Genomic DNA, 20,752 nt, shown 5'->3' with positions numbered 1-20,752 from the left:
ACTCCCCATGCTCTGTCCCAGACTCCCAAGTATATACATATAAAAAGCATCAGCACCTGGAAACAAGTGTGCTAGCTCTTGAAGGCTAGAATGTAAACTGAAATATATTTAAATACAATATTAGAACAAATAACCTAAAGATTACCATGATGTATCATAGCCCCGAGTACACACGCCGTTTGCCAGTGTGCCTGCTGCCAGCTAGGATAATAGCTACTTTATCTCCAGGTTTTTGCAGCAGGAGCAATAACATCTGAAAGAAGCCAACTGCTGGTGGTAAGCTGGGGGATAATTCAGAGTTTAGCCTAAGGCTCCCTCTGGAGTCAAAGGAGAGAGATCGGTGCCTCCAAGCAGGGATTCAGAGCAGGGACACGAGTAGCTTTGAGGAGCTCTGTCTAGGGAAAACCCAGCGAGGTGCTCTCCCTGCACCTCACTGGAAGCATGCCAGTGCAGAGACAAAGTTGGCCTGAGCAGTGACTTTCTAGGTTTCCCCTTGTTTCCAGGGGAGAACAAAACCTACTAATCTAAATTAGGCTGCAATGCTGGGACAAAGGCATACTGCATAGCATATTGCAAAGGTAAGGGATGTTGTCCAAGCAAATACTGTGCTTTCTAAGCATTACCTACGGTTCAGTTAATTAGGCAAAAATTTAAACTCTGGCTGATTTTAGGGGCAGTAGTTTTTCGTTTTGTATCCCATCCACATGGCTTTAGTTTTCAAGTACAACAAGTGATGCTGTATGTTGGGTAAGCTGCAAAAGGGTTTGATTTTTCAGAAGGTGTATGCTGGAGTCCACAAGTCAGGCTCTCACAAGCTATAAGAACCACAAACTAAACAACCAGAATCTGAAATAATTTTAGAAAAGCTCAGACCCTGTATTTGGAAGAGTTTGAAGGCACTTAGGAGAGAGTCTTTGTTCAAAAACAGTTCAGAGAAGCCTTAGGATTCCCACTGCTTTTAGTTTAGTTTTCAGCTGTCTGCCGTACTTCTTCTATTAGCAGGTAGCATTTGCTTTTGTGACAGTCATGACTATAAAACCAACATCTATGGAAATAATCTTCATACTAATAGGACCATATTTATTTGGGGAAAAAAGCCAATTTCTATGAGAAGCTGAACTCCTTTAATATAATGAGTAGTACTTAAGCAATTAATTGATAATGTTTATCCATACATCAGCTCCAAAATACCCAAAGAAATACATCTCTTACCAGATCTTCCCAATCACAAAACTAAGCTTGGTACATCATTAATTTTTCCTACTGTACAGTAGGGACTGGAATGGAATAAATAGATAATAGATGTTACAATCTGGGAAGCGTTGCTGAAAGTGAGCAGAAACATGCTGAAATCACAGGGAGCCTTTCTGTAGACTTCAGAGACCTTGCAATCACATCTACGGTACTGAATATTCTATCTACTCCTAAAAGTTGTGACACATCTCATTAGCTACTAATGATTTAAGCAAGCGTGTGACAGCTTGTTGCAATGCAAAGCGTGGCAACTGGGTTTAAGGACAGTCTGCTTTCCAAATCTTCAGGGTATTTTTTTGGTTTTGGGGGAAGGGGTTGGTGGACTGCTGTCAAAATGACTTTTAAAACCCCTCTTGGAATCAGTCCGTATCCTGACTCCTCTAAAATAACTTACTAAGCAATAAAAAGTGTAATGAACACAATTAGCATTCCTGATACAATTAGCATAGCTGGAGAAAGTTTTTTTGGTTTGGTTTTGAAATATTTATGACTTGATTAATGAAACAAATAAACAGGACACCGTCTTGTTTTGGTATCAAAAGCTTTTCTGCCTCCTGGGCAGGCAGAGTTTTCATATAAAGCACAGGACAAACTTTCTGCTCTTAACTGGCAATGCCCCAGCTTGAAGAGAGGCTGGTTTGCCATTAAGAATCATGCTAAGTCAGCGGACGTAGTTTTTCCCTCTTCCTTAATCTACCATAGAAAACACTAGGAAATATAGTAGTTTAATGCTTAAGAATCCCTTTTGCTACTTGTGTGTCAATAAGAAAATGCTTTCATGTTTGGTTTTTTTTCTTTAAAATAGTCTAAGGCTAACCATTACAGGATATTTGACACGTAATTAAACATTAAAATTTAGCCAAACACACAGTCATCACACTCACTCCATCTCCAGAAAAAAAATAAGCAATTTATCTTTAAATCCTTTTTAATAAATGAATATTCATTCATCAATATTTTCATAAAGCATCTCTTCATCATTCCATTTTACTATTCTTTTTTTTTTTTCACTGCTGAAGAATACCAAAAATACATAGATGTGCCTTAAGCAAAAAAGACTGGGTTTTAGTTTATCTTTACAATGGGATGAAACCAACTTAGAGTTAAACCACCATAATATTTCTACTGTTTATTGCCCCTTTGGGCTATAACACAAGATAGTTCCAGTTTTCTTTTTTTTTTAATGCCTTTTACAAACAAATGATGTGTAAATGTTATTTATAGTAGTGTTGAGTTAGAAAGGAGTTAATTAGCTATGAAATACATTACTCTGGTGCAATTTGGTTGAAATCACGATTTTTAGTCTTAAAGCCATCTATGGTTAAAATCACACACTGCAGCTAGCATACAGGGACAAGAGCCAGAAAATGGGAGGTCAAGGCAAACACTGTTCTTAACACATGGTTATGTGTGTGTGTGTCTGTGTGTAAGAAGTGGTGCTGGGACCGGAGGAAGGGAATTGGCAAAAAAAGGCACAAAAATGCATATTAAACATGAAGTGTTATCCTGAAGTGAGATTTTTCTTGGCTTTTTTCAAGTCAAACCAAGACTTGTATCTGTTCAAGGTTCAGGCTCCTTCTGCCCCATGGAACTCAACTAGACTGATGAATATGAAATCTCATGAAAAAGATGAATCGTGCAACTGCCCACTGTTTGCAATGACAGGCAAGGTGGAGAGTACAATTTCATGAACGGGGCTGCAGTAACACACTGCCCTCCATTTGCGCAAAAGGTAAGAGAGGGAGGGTCCTCAGAGACTCAGTTCTCTTGACCATGTGGGGTCTCGAAAATGCACATCACCTCTTTGCTCTGGCCAGACAGTAATTTTCGGTCAGCTTGGAAACCTTGGCTGAAGCCACTGCAGAACTGATTTCAGTGGGATTTGGAGTACACATGTCTATCACAACTAAAAAGTCTCTTCTTGTTGTTGGAAGATCTCTGCCTGACCACACGATTTCTAGGACTGGGGCTTGAAGAAAAGAGAGAACTGTGATTAAATCATGGGGGTGGGACCACTCTCTTCTTGCATCCCATTTTTCAGGGTAGTTCTTTAGGGCACTTACTGAAAGACTTGCTCGAAGATCATTTCATTAGTGTAATTTTTCTAAAGCAAAGACTACCATTTTTAAGTTTTATTAAAATCAATTTTTTTTGTTTAATTATATTTTGTTATTAGGATAAAAACTTGGGAGGGCTTTTCAACAATTCTACCAACTATGTACTTTGGGAGGGTGTTAATTGTTTAGTTACTTTGATTATAATGATGACAATGTGCTCTATAATCCCTTCACAGTTTGAAGAGATATTAGAGAGCTCATAATACACTGTGGTTTACCAATGGAAGCTAATACTGAGGAGCTTTTAAAACCCAGGTTTTTCTGCTCCAGCTATACGGGTTCCTTTGAGGCTCTTCATACTGTACAGTTGTCTGCAGATACAGTGCTTAAAAACTGCAGTTACAGCCACTTTGCACCACTGCCAAGGATGCAGCAGGACTGCGGAGCTTATCCTGCACACACCATCAGCTGAGGTTACGGTGAACGCTACCAGCTGGGGATCGCATTGCAGCTTTGCTGCAAGGCAACTGTGTGAAGCCCACTCCTGTTCAAGGAGCAGCCCCGAGGATGGGATTGCAACACAGACTTTGCAACCCAGGGTCATCTATGCTGAATTTCAGCCCAGAGCAAAGTTTCACAGTTCAGCTGCAAATAGTCAGGGGTGGGAACAGTAACAGACCATACACAGCAGCAACACAAGTATCATTGCTCTACGCACAGATAAATCAAGTACTAGCGAGAACACAGGTCATTACAGAGCCAAGGCAGCCTTTTCAGTTTCATCCCTTTTTGTTGTTTTTGGTAGATGCATATCCACACATTTTTCTCCCATAGACATCTCTAACTAGCATTCAAAGCTCTCCTTCTGCCAAAAATTCCCATCAATGTCCAGAGGAATTCTACATGCAGAGAACTGGCAGGGCTAAGCCTGAATTCTTTTTTTTTTAGATCTATTTATGCTACTGTATTTGTTGTTATTTGAGAATGTACATGATAGAAATACAGTTTACAAAAAATATATCTTCTTTTCTTTAGAAAGGTTTAGTTCTGATAAACAACAAATTAAGTTTACAGATCTGAAATTGGCATACCTTGACGACTACAATCTACTAGACTGAAAACAGTTGGAATCCCAGTGAGGCAATGAATTGGGATGAAAACCAAAGTGGTTACATTTGCATGAAGGATATGTTAGAACATAGGTAATGCTGAAACAAAACATACCATTTGCTATCTCTTGTGATCTGTGACGGCAGCACACTAGCTTGATAAGTGTACATGTATATATGTTCAGTATATAAATAAAATATGAAAATGCTCCATTACTGAATCAAAGAATCGGAAGTGCTCTATTTGCTCAATTCTAGAGAATAAAAAGTTGAAACATCACAGAAACAAAAAATATGACATAGCATTCAGTCACGATAGCAAGCACAGGGAAGAAAAATATTGAGAAAATATACTTATATGCATATTATGCAAATATATTTTACATTAACATACAATGTTATAGGAATGTTAAATAATGTGAATGCATGTTTAAAAAAGGCTACAGCTAGGTGGTTTCATGTCAAAGTAGCAAATAACCTGAGACATCTTCTATGCTTTCACTGGAATAACAATCTTTACATCTACAGCAGATGTAGAACACATTGACAGTAGTTGAATTTTCAGCTAAATTATACTAAAAATGTGCTGTTCTCTTTCAAAATGACATGGCAGCGGGAGCCAGTCCAAGGGAAGGAAATCGTGCTGTGCATTTACAGTACTTACAAAAGTTTCATTTCACTGTTGATGGACACTTAAAATGCTTGTTTGAAATATTATGAACATGTATATGTCTCCAAAGACCTAGAGCAACACTCCCATGATCAGCTTGCTTACTGCAGAAGAGAAAGCAAGAGATCATTAAAAATTATGCCCATTAAGGACTGGGAAAAATTGTATAATGAAATATATAAACCCAAGAAATTTTAGCAAAGAAAAATAAATTTGGCTTGATGAAATCATAGTTGATGGATCTGCAATATAAATGACTTATTTTAAACTTACCAGTGTAACTCTACTGCTTTATGATTAGTGTGTATGGCAGCATTTACAAACAATGTTACTAAATACTGACTTTATACACGATTACAGCTGTTTGAAAATTTCTATGACAATCAAAGTTTTGTAGTGATAATACACAACACTTACTTTCTCAAGGCTCGTTGTTTTGATGACACCTGCCTTTTGATTTAAAAAGTTCCTCTGAAGTGCCTTCTATGTTAAAGTGTCCATAACCTCAGAACGAATGTGTACATGTGTGTGTGCATACATATACTTTTGCTTTGCAGTATGTGCTTTTAAGTACACACAATTCTTTGCTACATGTATTCACACATACATGAGTATGGTCTACGTAGTAAAAGTTCATATATATATATTTTTATATATAAATATATATATAAACTCTGCAGGCAAGTAGTACTTCACTTGTTATAATTGAAGTCCTTTAAAAAAGTTCAGTCACTCAGTTAACATAGTATAGCCAGTAAATTAAGTTGAAAAGAGAAAATGTGAATGGAAACACCATTCTTGACCATCTGTCGATGGCATTCACATCTGTTAGATCAGGGATTTTTATTTTCAGTTGCGAAGACCTTCTTCGTAAATGGCCTCTCTTGCTGTGGGAGCCTGTTCTTTCTGACGAACGCCTTCCAAGGCTTTCGCGATGTGAGCTTTGTTTTCTGTACTGGATTCCTGAGTTGTCAAAGGATATCGTTGAATTTCGGGCATCCGTAACGCTGGTGGTAACCTCATTGCTTGCCACCTCATTGTGAATTTCAAGCGATGTTAGCAGAATGTTTCCATGGGTGTCCACCTAGGGGGCAAATATAGAAATAGAAATTGTTTCAAAAGACTTGACATCTATCAGCAGAATGTGGGTGTAATTTAAATTTCCAAACCCATACATATTTTAAGAAAGCATGTATTCATTTTAAGCATGTGATAATCTTAGAAAAAAATGGCAATACTCATCTGCTTAAAATTAGGCAAGTACTTAAATACTTTTACAAACAGGGTTGTCATCATACTACCAAAACCCAGTACAAAAGCATATTTGGCAAAACCAATCATTTTCCCCTCCCTCTAAACCAGCTGCATTTTAAAACGTGCTGTAGTTCAGTGAAATCTCTGCATTGCTGGCAATGGGGAGAGTGGGTAAGAGATGGATTCTCTCTCTACTATAGTAGGAACTTCAATTAAACTGGACTAACCTTTTTCTATCTGGAATTTAAAGCCAGATAAAAAAAGCGCCTTTGAAAGTTGCTAAAATTACAAGAATATTTCTGACCCGCTGAACAATTTGCACTTTGCAATCACAGAGCTTATTTAAAACTTTTCTCTTAAACTTCTTCTTCCAAAGTCATTTGCACAGTTTTCCAGTCATGGCAATGCTTAACTGCAGAGCTTTTCCACCTGGGTAAGTCATCTCAAGACCAATGAACTTAGACATGGAAGAAGGCCGCTGAACTGAGGAAATAAGTGGCACTCTTCCACCTCCATAGCCAAGAGGCAGTGAGCACAGTGTTGAGCACAGGTGAGCAATGCAACGCCATTTTCAGTAATTAAGAGGAAGGGTCACTTAGTCTGGGCCAGCCTCTCCAGTCCCCCTGAGCAGTGACAGAGGAGGAGCAGCACAGAGTTGGGTTCGGCTCCTTCAATCCAGAAAAACTTCCAGTTCCCATGAGTGGCACTGACGAGAAGCTCCCAAACAATGCTGTCTTAGTCAGTATTTGGTAGCTTCTGTGGTGGGGCACCACATCCCCTTGTGTCCCATGTTCTTGCATGCTGGAGGATGGGCAGAGAACACAGCTGATGCAGGGATCAGCTCCAACTTTCCTGTCAATTTTTGGGAAAGGAAAATGATGGCTGAAGGTAAAATAAATGCTCTGTGCTGGGTATTTTCAGCCAGTTAACACATCTGTGACTGTTGAAGTGAACTCAGCTCGCCATGTCAGAAATAGATAGTGAATCATGGCATACAGGATAATTTCCAGTTTTATGTATACAATTTATTCATCCACAATTCATCTTGCAATTAATACATTTCTCTAACCTGCCATATGATCTAGCTGTCTTAACTGTGCAGCAGTTGAACATCTCATCCTAGAAGCATATGTTTAAAAGTGGTTGAGAAAACACACATTGCCATGGCCTTTTGAAGTTTGTACAGTCATCTATACCACGTCCTTTGCAAGCTTTGTGTGATGCATTAAAAGTATGCGTAGCTATGTATCTGTCCGTATGCATTTAGCTTTTTTCAATCTTGTTAAAATTCTGTAAAATGGATACTTCTTTCATCAATTATTGATGCTACAGCTTATCTTTTCTCAGTGAAAACAATTATAATAGTATATCAGTAATGCTTTGCCAAGCTGCTTGCAAATGGAAAAAGAATACAAAATGCTATGAATGACATGCAGGGAAGTAGAAAAAAATATCCTAAGGTATCCAGCAAATCCTGCTGTTGTAGGCAACAGCACATTACGCTGATGAGTGCCCATAAATAAAAATAAACAATGTTAACCAAAATAATGGGGTGGAGAATCCTCAGTGGTGATTAAGAAGAATTTATTTTCCCCATGGCAAAAACCCATTGGGTACAAAAGTATGAGCTTGAGGTTTGTAGAAACGCGTTCACACTGTTGAGCAGTATCTGTAACCAGTGAATACACACAGCTGTAAAATACAGCCATGGATATCATCACTACTTACGGTGGTCTCTGAAAAGAACTGATTCAGTTTTCTCTGTTTTTTTTTTCACAGAGAGTACAAATTATGATCAGGATTTGTAACACCATTGTGCAAAATATCTCCGCAATCTGCATTCTCCTTAGGAAGCTTAAAACTAAATCTCTCATCCAGGCCCCCACGGTGTCACATGTCATCTCCTTTCCCATCTCCTCCCAGGCTTTGAGAAATGTCCTTCACCTTACTAAAAATGCCCCAGCAGAGACCATTTTGCTGGGCTCCACTCTGACAGCATTGCCTTTCCCTTGCAGGTCTCTACTCCCTTTCCTTCCACCACCACAGATGTCAGCGGCTCTTTCCCTCAGGGCTTCCTGATCTCTCCTGATTCTGTCTGTCACCTGCATAGATACAGACATTAGCCCATCCATGGGTACTTTGTCCTTCTATACGAGCCTGGATTTTTGTAAGTAAGTGAGGTGTCGGCTGAAAGCTTGTATTCTGGAGGGTACACCTATGTATTCAGGCTTCTCCTGCCCAAGGAATTAATTTTATTCCACTTATTTCATTGCACTGCATTGCCTTCTTCACCTTATCTGCCAACCTTATGTGCCACTCTAATGTGGCTTCTGCCTCTGATCTGCCAATGATGTTGCCACTTTTTGCCGCTCATCACTGCATCTATAAATCAAACTAGAAAGGTGGTCAAGAAAGTTGCAAAGTTTGTGTAAATGCTTTGTCTGAAGATACCATTGTGTCCTATGAAGTTGCATGACAGGATATATTTTCTCAAAATGTCAGATGAAACATATTTGGAAACATTTTGAAATGCATCTCTTTGTTAATAGAGCAACAGACTTGCATATCAAATACAAGGAAGGAGGAGATGGAGAGAAGAAGGGGTCTACAGAAACTGAAATCAGGCTTCTGGTCCACAGATAATCTTGAGATCTATTCCTGCTTTTCCTGCAAATTGTATTGATTCCTTCAGAGGTTTTGGATAAACCACCTAAGCCCTCAACAACATTAGAACAACATATGCTAATGCTTTGTGACAATCTTAAGGTGATGTTGTGAAATATGAATATTTAATGCACGCAACATGTTAAAAAGTGTTTGCACATAAGCATGACTTCTGAATGATTTAAGCAACAATTTAAATGACTTTGACAAATGTACACAAGCTTTCAATGAATAAAGAAGAAAACCAATAATGGCAGGGTATCCTGTGCAAGTCAACTCATGTTTGCCTGAATATACAGGTAAGGCAAATTCCTCCATGAGTGTTGCTCAGTGGCTCCAGGGAAAATGTTATCCCGGGTAGAGATACAGATTAAGAAAAGCAGCTGAATGGATTACAGTCATGGCTACACATGATGAACAAGGCCAATGTCTTTAATAAAACTTTAGTTTTACTCCTTATGAACCTTAGAATATAATTTTATCACCTGACTCAAAAATGTCACTTTCTGTGCACTGGAAAACCCCCCCCCCCCCCCCCCAAATGTTAACGCCAGGCTTTGCTGTTGAACCTTCTTAGCAATTGGAGAGATTGCACTGTGGATTTGGCCAATTTCCCCTCACTCCTTACCATCCTTCTTTAACCTACATAATTCTCTTTTTTGCCTTCTCTGCCAGCCCTGTGCCTTCATGCTTCTAATAGTCTCCTGCCCACTGTGGCTCCACCTGAAACCATTCATTCCCGTTTCCCCACTGCGTTCTCCACTGCTGGTGCCCCCATCTCCTCCTCAACACAAACCAGGGCTGACTGTTTCCATGGAGTGTTTCCCAGTGAGCTCATCAAAGCACATGGAAACACCTGAGTACCAAATCATTAATTAATTCCCTGCTGAATCAGCATGGATCCAAACATGCAAAACTGATGCTCTTATTTCAGAATCAATTTTAATCAAACCCCATCCCTCCCACCTCTGAATAACTACAGCTCCTACACTGGGGTGAAATGATTGAATCTCACATAACTCCATTTGGAGGCTGAGAAGCATGAAATGCTGTGAGACCTTTTATACATGGAAAACCAGATTCACATTTGAAGGTTCACCATTTCTGAACTAGACATATTACAGTACAAATAAAAAATCCAAAGATTCTAGCAGCCTAATGTCATTACACAAAAATGACCATAACTTACCTAACTGAAGCCAGAAAGAGGAGAATTAAGATAAGGCTTCACAAAGAACCTCTGGTCCTTGCTCTTGGAGGAGCACCACATCACCAATGGGCTCAACTTGAAATGTATGTTGTAGGTATGAAACTTCAACACCCTTTTACACATGGAAAGTCCTGAATCTACTTCTTAATTCTAAACAAGATACCAGCTCATTTTAGATGTTAGGTATTATATTTTTAAAGAAATGAAATACAAGAGCTGCTATTGAATACCTTTCTCCAATCAAGATTCTTGGAAAACTTCAGCTTTAATGCCAGTTTGAAAAAAATTTTACTAGGGTCGGGAAACTACCATGAGGTTTGATTTACTATTAGGTAGTGTCTGAATTATTTCAGGTTCATTTAGTTTCTGTTTAATATTCCATAAATTTTAAGGAGTACTTCATAATGAAATCTCTTTTTCTTCATAAGCCTTTAACTCAACTACACAAAAAGAAAAAGAGGAAGCATTTTGCTCAAACCCCATAGGTATGTTTAGGAGTTCATCAATCCCAAATTTTTAAATACCATGTAAACACTTTCCATTATATGAAGCAATATAAATGCAAATAGCGGGTTTAAATAACAGCATGAGAAGCTGTCTCTGTAGTTAGTCTTGCATTATTTTACATCAAAATTACTATTCAAGTACATCATGCCACAAAATAGATCTCCCCTTAAACTTATAAGAAAATGGGAATTATTTTTGGTGGAAATTGTAATCTAGACTCCAGCTACCTGATTCTCACCTGATCTGCCCTGGTGCAAGCCTTTATGGTTTTGCAAGGGGTAAACTACCTGGTAGCAGTCTTCATCTTCTTTACTTATGTATAAATGGCTTTCCAACATGTAGAACAGTATACGATCAGGCCCTAAGTGTTATCTGTGCAAAATTCATTGACCACGTTATGCCTTGGATATTTTTAAAATAATTTAAAACTGCAAGCACAACAAAAATGGTATTGTTGAGTGTTCTCGCTGAGCCTAAAAGTTGATACATCTCTCACTACCATTTAAATATTTTATATTAATTAATAAGCACAAAAAAATGAAAGAGGGAATTATGTTATATAAGCCTAGCAGATGAGCCCAGGGTAGCCAGCAGAACTGGAAGGATGGAGAGATCTTGAAAAACAAGGAAAGTATGAAGAAGAAAAATAATTAGGAACTTTCATATTAATGTCACTGTCTACCAAGTAAGAATGGAGTTTGACAATAAACCTTGATGTATTTGAACAGAAGAAGAAAAGGAAATAAATGTAAGGTCCTCCCTTGCCCTGTATTTCACATTGTCTGGATTCTTACAGTCTCTGGGCTATACTATGGAATGCACGTACAATCCTCCTTACTGTCTCCGGATTTGCGCCATTCATACTTGTGCAAAGTGGCTGCAGAACAAAATTAGTACACGTATGAGTCTCCCAGTGCACACTGCATGTCCCTATCCTAAGTGCTACAGGATGAGAGTTCTTCCCACAAGAACTGTGCTCATCACCCTTGACAGATATTTTTCAAAACTTGGCACCTACTCATCAGAGTCATTTTTCAGAAATATCCCACTGTTCAAAACAGCACTGAAGAAAGTATCCAGGAAAGATGAAGATGCATAGGAGAACACTGCCAGCTTTGCTATTCTCATATTTCCCAATTTAAACTGAGTGATAATTCTGCCACAGCAGCCAAGATATTCATTCTCAGAATAAAATCCCACTTGTGACAAGGGCTGCTACGATTAACAATTCTTTAAAAGTGCTAAGTACATGTAAGTGGCCTGAGCCTCTATTCTCAGCAATGCCTGGTGGGAAGCTGCTGCCTTGGCTGACAGCAGGGGTTTGAACCAGGAATCTCCAGAGCTAAAAAAACATGCAGGGACTGCCTGACGAGAAGGGCCTTTTTATAAAGGGTTATGCATTATTTTTGTACAAAGGAAGCTCTTCCCACATGTCTGACAGCCACAGGGGGTTGAAGCTTGAATAAGCTTGTGTGATACTTACCCTCCTGATTGACACCCTGGGGCTGAACTTTTGGTGCCACCAAACTGAAAACGTAAATTGCCACAGCTTGAACTAAGAAGTAATAGTTTTAGCAGGGGACCGTAACAAATCATAACCTCTGTGGATTGGCCCAGAAGGAGCAATGTCCAAAACACATGCTCACCAACTGATTATGCTAGTAGCCTCTACCACAAGAGAGAACAAGTGAGAACAGGATTGCCTTAAAGCTCTCTCATGCTGATTTAGTTGTAAATTAGGCTATATCTGAGCCTTATTTAAAAGAAACAATTCATGTAGCAAAACTGAAAGTGCCAATGCAAACAGGAGAAACAGAATTGATGCATAACGATGGTGATCAATTTTCAAGGGAAAACGTTTTACAGGCCACCTATTCTTTTCTGACAGTCTTTCCACAAACAGAGGACTTTAATTTAGGCACTGATACCATAGGCAGAAGAAATATTTTATGAAAAATCAAGGTTCAGTTCTTTATCCTAGAGCCTTGTCTTCATATATGAAGCAGTGTATCAAGGTTTTCAAAAGAGTTTTAAATCCAAAACTGGTACATGTACGAAAATTGGTTATACACAAAAAAGGAGCATCCTACGTTTGTCTCCAGTAACTATGGTTTACTGGGATAGGCTGGCAAAGTTCAGCAAGGAATACTATTTACAGTGCATTATCTGAAATAAAATGTGATGCAAAAGCAGTCAAAAGAAGAGCTGGCTAAGTGTGAAATTTTCTTTGTAGTCAGCTGCTGATCCGCAGATGAGTCATTCGTAAAGGCTTGCTCTGGTTTCATCTCATCACCAGTTCTGAATCTTCTGAAACCATTTCCAGAGATTCAGTTTAGTCAGATGTGCCTCAGTCGTCATGACACCTTCAGCAGTGCTACACGGGAGAATACAGGGCAGTTTTCCTCTCCCCACGACTTTTCTTCGTCACCTCTGCAACGTGAGGACACTGTCTGTGCTGTTTCCATGCTACAAGGGCTCTTCTTTCCCTTATGCCTGGAGCTATTGGGTTTGTTGGCTTTAATACACGGGCAGAGCTGGACAGAAAGCCATAATGGGAGCAGTGAAGCCAACAGGCAGCTCAGCAGCAGCAGCTGGTGGAGCCCTCCTCAATCCAGGAAGCCTCAGTGGCAGCTTATCAGGAACAACTCAGAGAGAAGTGCTTAAAAGCTCGGCATTTGAGAGGCATGTCCACAGCAGCAGCATGAACATGGAGATGGCTGTGCCAGCGTTGGCTTTTCAAACCCGTAACCTCTGATGCAAGACAATGCAAATGCATTAGGAAGCAGAGTTACTGAGCATGAACAGTGGCTGCTTTGCAAAGCAATTATCAAATAAAACACAGACATCCCCACATCTGTGGATTTTGTGGCCTAGAACATTTTTGTTATTAAAATTCTTCCAGTCTACAATTAAATTAGACTAGGAAAGCATGAAAAGCCCTTTTGCTGATATAAGAGTGTTTATAACCAAGCCTGCTAGCTTGCACACCAGACTTCGGTTCTCCGATGTGTAAAAAATGAACTACAATACCAGTGTCCATACCGGTTCTACTGCTTTCCATCGGCTATAACACTACTGAGTGAAACTAATGTGGCATTTTCCATCATCCTCCTCTTGTTCCCTTTGCCTGAGAGACAGACACTGCCTCAGCAGCACTCCCAGTCTTGGGCACCATAAGAGCAACACTCAAACTCAGGGCCTGAATGCCAGGCAATATGTTGTGCTGTCTCTGCTCTGCTAGTGCTGCCTCCCAATGCAAACAAGCGATTTCCACAGTGCCGCAGCCCCTCCTGTCTGAGCACTGACTCAGGCTGGACCCGATACAGCCCAGAGTCATTCTGCCACTACACCCACAAGTTACAGCATCTGATGTGGACAATAAATGGACTAATGTTTATTTAATTATTTGGTTTTGTTTCTTGGTGTTTTTTTTTTCCCTAGTGCTCTGAGCTAGCACTCTAAATCAATGATGGGGAGCTCATGCACACAGTTCATATACAAGCAAATTCAATTACTAAAACAAAACAGCAACACAAATCAACCCAAAATGGTAGTCTTAGAGACAAACTAAAAATAGTGCCTTCTTCCAGTTTTATATCTGAACTGTTTTCAGTCTCCTTTCCAGCACAGTGTACATTTTGACAGTCATCAAATAGTGGTGATAACTGCAAAGGGGGCTGCCTGTTTTTAGGCACTCTCCCATTCTTTAAAAATGTTGCTCAGCCCCAAATCATGTGAGATCTGAAATATCTCCCAGGATTAGAAACCTTCCCTTTCTGAATGGAAATACACTCCATGGAAGCCTGAAGCCTCACCAAAATAAAAACCCCCAATTATTTCCATGAACTTGGCCAAGGTAGTCTTCATCTGTGGCTCTGAGCCTTCCTTACTGTGCAGTATGCCCTCCAGTCTGTGAGCTTCTCCCAGGACATCCAGCCCCTGAGTCCCAACTCTAAAGCAAGAAGCAAGCAAATGCCAAGCAGCTGCTATTTCCATCAGACTCAATGATCTTCAAGAGCCACCAAAGAACAGGCTGGAAGTTAATGCCTCTTTACTGCCCTTGAAGAGGTCAGACCCAAGGCTGCAGAGCTTTCAGGTACTGTCTTCCATGGGAAGTATGTTAAAAAAGTCTGGCATGACCACCTGTCCTGCTACGTCCATGTATGCCTGTACAGCATGGTACAATGGTACAATCCAGAACCACAGAAACCATTTTCCTTCTTCAGGGCTATGATGTCTGGAAGCCCTGGTAAACTTTGTCCAAAGTAGATCTGCTAGATGGATTTTCTCTAAGCTGCTCATCCTGAAAGCACTGGGACCTCTTACCTGCTCTAAGCAATTCCCTCTGCTTTGCATTTGCCAGTGTTTTTCAAATCAGAAATTCAGATTTGACATCCTACATCCACTGAATCTGCATTTTCTGTCTATGCTTTGTTTCAAAGGAAGATTTCTGATCAGCTCTAGCTAATGTCCCCGTCTTTTCCTGTTGTATGCTGGCACTGCTTCTCTGAAGGCACTGAATCCAGTGACTGCAACAAAGCTCTGTTGACTTCACCAGCTGAGGCCTGGAGACAAAATGTTTTCCACAGAGAATGGAACCGTATATCATTATTTATCCTAGATCATTTGAACAGCAAATATTCACAGTTAGTATGAGTATATGTGTTCTACAAAGCATACAGAGTTCCCTTTCACAGCTGGGACTACAAGGGACAAAGCAACACATTCTTCTTTCAGTTCTGGTGTGTTGAATTTGTATCCCAATTTCATTCATGCATGGCTGCTATTAAACCAGCAGAAAATTCAGAAAAGTCCACAGTATTTGCTTAGGATGGTCCGGAAAGAAAAGGTTGTAAGTCAAAAGTGAGAAAAAAAAAAAAAAAGGGTTGATGTATGGTATGCTCAGATCTGGGATTTAAAAATGACATGATCTGGGTGTGAAAATCCCTCATGTTCATTAGTTAAGGTTCATATGCTTCTTTTGACAATATAGACCAACTGATCTCAAGATAGAAGAACAGTCAGGCATGGGGTGCTATTGGGCCCATTAGCAAGACTTGTACTGAATTATGTAAATCATTTAAATGGATGAGATTCACCAGATGGTTTCTATTGGGAGAACTGAACCTTAGTGCATACATCTGCATCACGTGCTTGCAGCTAAAATCTTCTCATTACTTTCAGTTGTAATACTCTATTTTTCCCCATCTGCTTTTTTTATTATTATAACTATTTATTTTTCCACAGAAGGGAATTCATTCTTGCTGCTAGCTTAGTACTAAGCAGTGCTGCCAACTGCAATGAGAATTTGGTTTCATAATATAGTGGACAAAAATGAGTTTATTGGTTCAAAAATTATTTCACAGATATGAGTGTCGATAATTAGGTGTAGTTCTGCATTACATTTACTATAGCAGACAGATTATTAGGATAAAAAATACAACTTGTAATTACTTTTATGATACTGGTACTTAATAAACAGGTAGTAGTTTTGTCACTATGAACTATTCTAATTTATAGCTGATAGAAAAAACAGTCTTACCTAACAAAACTGAATGAAGCCTCACTGGGAGTATTTTAGTCAAAAAAGATGTTCTATTCAAACTGACTCGGCTTGCTAACATCATATAGTGTTGAGTACCTTGAATTTTTCTTCCAAAGGGAAAAAAAAAAAGTGTATTCATTGGATGAAGCAAGAAAATAGTCTGGGCAAGAAAATAGGCTGGAGTGTAATCAGCACAGACCATGCCAATACTGTGCTTCAGAAATCAATCTGAAAGTTTCTCTAGGAATCATAATTTTATGCTGGTCTTAAACAGCAGCAGATGACGATGCCACACACAGCGGTTCAGCTATGCTGGCCAATTAATTAGCATGGCAGAACTAATCCTTTATCTGTGCTCTCCCATTCTAAATGGGTCTTTTCTAACTGAAGTGAGAAAAAGTATGCCTAGATCCTGGATTCCCTTAGGTCCTTAAAATCAGAGTTGAATTGTATTTGATTTACACAAATAAATGTCTTTGTAGATCTGAGCCTTTATTTTCAAGCTAGGTGCACTCCCATTGTTTTCTTCTTCTTACAGTTACTTGTCATACAGATCATACTCATTTCGATTTCTGTATGCCTAAATATATTCTTCCGTGTAGGTTCTTGAATATAAAAATGCCAAAGTTTGTCCATAAAAAGATGTGGTTAGTGATGTTTTTACTGAAGCTTTTTTTGTTTATTTCATACAGTTAGTTTTTGTAATAAAAGAAAAGAGAGACTATATATAAATTAAAGAATCCTACCCGGTTGCCTTCAAACTTTGAGCGATCATTGTTTGCCTTTGCTGTTTTTTCTGCAAGCTTCTTCTGCCTTTGAGGGCCTTTTCCAAAGAAAATGTAATTGACAAAGGCGTATTCAAGTAAGGCCAAGAAGACAAATACAAAGCAGCCCATGAGATACATGTCAATGGCTTTAACATATGGAATTTTAGGCAAAGTCTCTCGCAGATGAGTGTTGATTGTTGTCATAGTCAGCACAGTTGTAATTCCTACACAAAGAAAAAAAGAGCATATATCTTACAACTCCAAGCATACCATGTTTCAATTTTACTTTTGTTTTCGGCAAATTTGCCTTGTCAGTATGAAGAAGCTTAAAAATTTGTGAAAGATATTTCGCAGGTGACATCACTGCAAATGAAAGCAAAATTAAAGTGTCATGCATTATTATTCCGTTACAGTATTTCCTTCATATGATCGGGGGAAGAGCTAACAAGGGGGCCTGGCACCACTGCCGTGAGTTAACGTAGCTTCATGTAAGCCAGTGTAGCTGTACTGAGGATCTCTTCCATGAAGACCAAAGTGATCTGCAACAGGAAGACAAATAGTCTGCCAAGCATCAGAAGGTGTGCCCTTCCAGCATGGTGCTGCTCAACACAAAGGAAAGACGTTTTTAAAAAGTAACAAAACTAATTAGGGGTCTGGATAGATAAAACCATGTGCACATATTAAGGCAGAGTGTTTGAATGGATTGTGAAAGATTCCTCTCATGCAGTTTTAAAATTTCTAAGAGTTAAGCAGTTGGTTGAAGTTAGTCCTCTAGGGCCCCCCAGTAGCAGATGGAGAGAGACAAGCACCTTTCTAGAGTAGTTCATCCCATCTATTTTAGACACCTATTTCAGGAAAGGACAATATAGAAGAGGGATTTGAGATGACTAGGTTAGAGTAGTAGTCTAATTTTTACAGAGAAAGAAGCGAGATGAGCAATGAGAGGCAAACCATGCCAGAGCAGGTATGTGCATTTGTGGAAAGAAAAGGCAAAGGAGCGAGAGCAGCATTTTTATAGTGATCAACTGGACACTAATAAAGTACCTAGAAAATCTATAAGGTATGTCAAAACCTCATTTATTTACCTAAGTGTGGACATAGCACCTGAAAATGTATCACAGAGCACTGTTTTGAAAAGGTGGTAAGAAAAGAAAGTTTATTGTCAGTCTGCTTGAATTCACAATAAACTGCAGGGTCTGTATCTCTGCTGGAAATTTTATGGGAATTGCAAATCACAGGTGGCTGAAAACACTGATTTGTGGAATAAGTCTACATTGGTAAAAGAGGCAAGCCATTCTCATAGGTCCCCTCCATTACTATTTTCTCTGATTCCATAATTATACCATCAGTTTGTAAGTAGTCACTAAAATGCAGGCAGAACAAAAATAAAGGATGAAAGAAAATTGCTGCCATATTATAAAGCACAGCTTCTTTTACCTGAAGAGACAGAAATAAAGACAATATAACTCAAAATCAAGCTGTCGGTGTAAACAGTGTCACTCCAGGGAACTGTAGTAGTAGCCTATGAGGTTCTGTAACAGGTATTTTGTATATTTAGTAGGTCGGCGTCATGCAGTTTTCAGTGCTTTTCCTCCAAACTGTGAAACAAGTGTGTGCTGATGTCAGATTTTCCATGGCTTGAAATACAGTGGAGACACACACAGCACAAGCTTATTTAAAAACTATATTGGGTATAACTCACTCACCTCTGTAGTAAAATGAGGAGTATAGCTGACACATGATTTTTACCTAAAGAAACTTCAACAAAGTCTCTAGAAAACCTCCATGCCAGCACAAGAGCAGGGGTGAGAAGGGTGGAGGACTGCATCAAACACTATCATACGTTTGCAGCCCAAGGGATTTCTCTAGCCTGAACTAGCTTGGTTTTTTTGTAGGATTACCTGCTGCTGCTTCCATAAGGGATTCCACAAGTTACCTAAGATCAAATTGATTTTTGTATCAGAAATCCCACAGATTCCTTTTAACACACCCTAGGCATCTCACTAGCATCCCACAGATGCTTACCAAAGCCTAGGTCAACAAGGGACTTAGAAGCCTGCCCAGTCGGGGTTATGATGCCCACAATTTTGGTGCCTGTTCCCAGGCTGTAATCTAGATTCCAGAGCTAAATCCATAAAGGCCACACAGGAAGACTTTGGTGGCTCTCTTGGTGATCCAGAAGATGAAGCACACTGAATAGAAAGGTGGCTCTCACTAACCAAAAGGAAATACATCCCCTGGGAGATTCTGACACTCTGCAGGCAAATGTCCTTCTGAAGATCAGTAATTTATTTTAAAGCACAACTGGAGGGGAAGCAGCTGACACTCACCTATCATATAAAAATAGGATAATCTTGTGACTACAACCCTTCCCAAGAATGACAACTCCTGAAATTATTTTTCTCCTCGCTCAAAAGACCAAATTTAGGAACTTCTAGGGCTAGCTAGCAAAAACTCAGTTTTGAGCAGAATTGGTAGTTTTGAATATTTCTCTTGAGATCAGCCCTGTATCAGCTTCTATCATCTGCACTGTTCAGAGCACACAGTCTCTGGAATGAGCTGGCCTTTGCCTGGGTTTCTCTATTGAGGCAACTACTTGGTTCACTGCAGGCTGGAGCACAGACAGTGTGTGCAGCAAGGGACCAGGGACAGGAGCAAAACATGGAAGTGAATGAACTAGAATCAGGCTCTTGCAGAGAACACAGGCTTCCTGCAGGGGGTGAGTAAAAGCTTGTCTCCACGTCCCTAAGAATTGCACAGGGAATCCTTCCTCTAACAAATACCCAGGCCAGCAGGCCTTACCCTCCTCTGTACTGAGCTTTTCAGAGCCAGTTACATGTGTCCAAAGATGCTATATTGCCTTTAAACTTTGATACCATTTCATATCAGCTTCAGACTCATAAGAAGGGCTATACAAAGGAACATAAGATTAGACCTATGGTACTGAACTTTATTATACAAACATCATAGACATAATCACCAAGGCACTAATTGTTTTCTCAGAAGAACACATTACATGGATTTTCATCCTTTCAAAAGGACTTTCTATCAATCAGAAATAGAACATCTGGGCTCCTGAGCTTGCCTTGAATGTAGTCTCCAACTTTTGTTCTAATATTTGTGTTATCACAGTATGGTACTTGAACTTGTGCTACAGAGAAACAGGCCACATGAGACAGTCCTGTTTCTTAAACAAGGAAAAACTGTGTGAACTCATTACAGAAGGGCATGGAATGTCACTGGGTTTGGTAACTTCTGTCTAACCATCTGTTCTCTGCAGTCCTGGCAGGCATGTAAAATCTAGAGACTAGATGTTTGAAGTTCTCCCCTCACTCAGTCATAATGTCTCCAGGGTGGATCTTTGGTATCCAGTAGCTCATTTGTGATCCAGAGCTCAACAGCTCCAGAGCTGTTTGGAGTCTATGTCCCACCTTCCATTAAGTTACTACTTAGCTGCAACCTGCTGAACATGCACTAGCTGCTGAGTGGTAATGCCAGATTCTGTCATGCCCATATGCACCAGCTAATCCACAGTATCTGTAGAATTACTGTACAGTAACTGCAGTTAATCTACAATATCTTCAATTATCCAAGTTCAGATGCTAGGATGCAATACTATGTTGCACAAATGTATAGGTGTATCTGGCCAGCCTGCCTTGCTATGTGGGATCTTGGGAGGTAGGTGGTACAGAGATGGGGAATCTCATGGTCATGG

The 20,752-nt window shown here is 39.6% G+C and overlaps 1 protein-coding gene across 1 annotated transcript in view; it reads right to left on the bottom strand.

Annotated features, from left to right (window-relative positions):
• Positions 1–5,014: 5,014 nt before the first annotated feature.
• Positions 5,015–20,752, bottom strand: part of GABRB3 (gamma-aminobutyric acid (GABA) A receptor, beta 3) — a 110,617-nt gene continuing 94,879 nt past the window's right edge. Inside the window, exons 7-8 of the mRNA XM_010580477.1 lie at positions 17,017–17,261; positions 5,015–6,174 (exon numbers count right to left, since the gene is read on the bottom strand). Of these exons, the coding sequence (XP_010578779.1) occupies positions 5,824–6,174; positions 17,017–17,261 (596 nt within the window). The 3' untranslated portion in view covers positions 5,015–5,823. The remainder of the gene's footprint in view (positions 6,175–17,016; positions 17,262–20,752) is intronic.

This window comes from Haliaeetus leucocephalus, unplaced genomic scaffold (assembly GCF_000737465.1).
Source record: "Haliaeetus leucocephalus isolate CR32 unplaced genomic scaffold, Haliaeetus_leucocephalus-4.0 Scaffold712, whole genome shotgun sequence".
Lineage (NCBI taxonomy): Eukaryota > Metazoa > Chordata > Aves > Accipitriformes > Accipitridae > Haliaeetus > Haliaeetus leucocephalus.
This window is presented reverse-complemented; position numbering and strand designations above follow the sequence as displayed.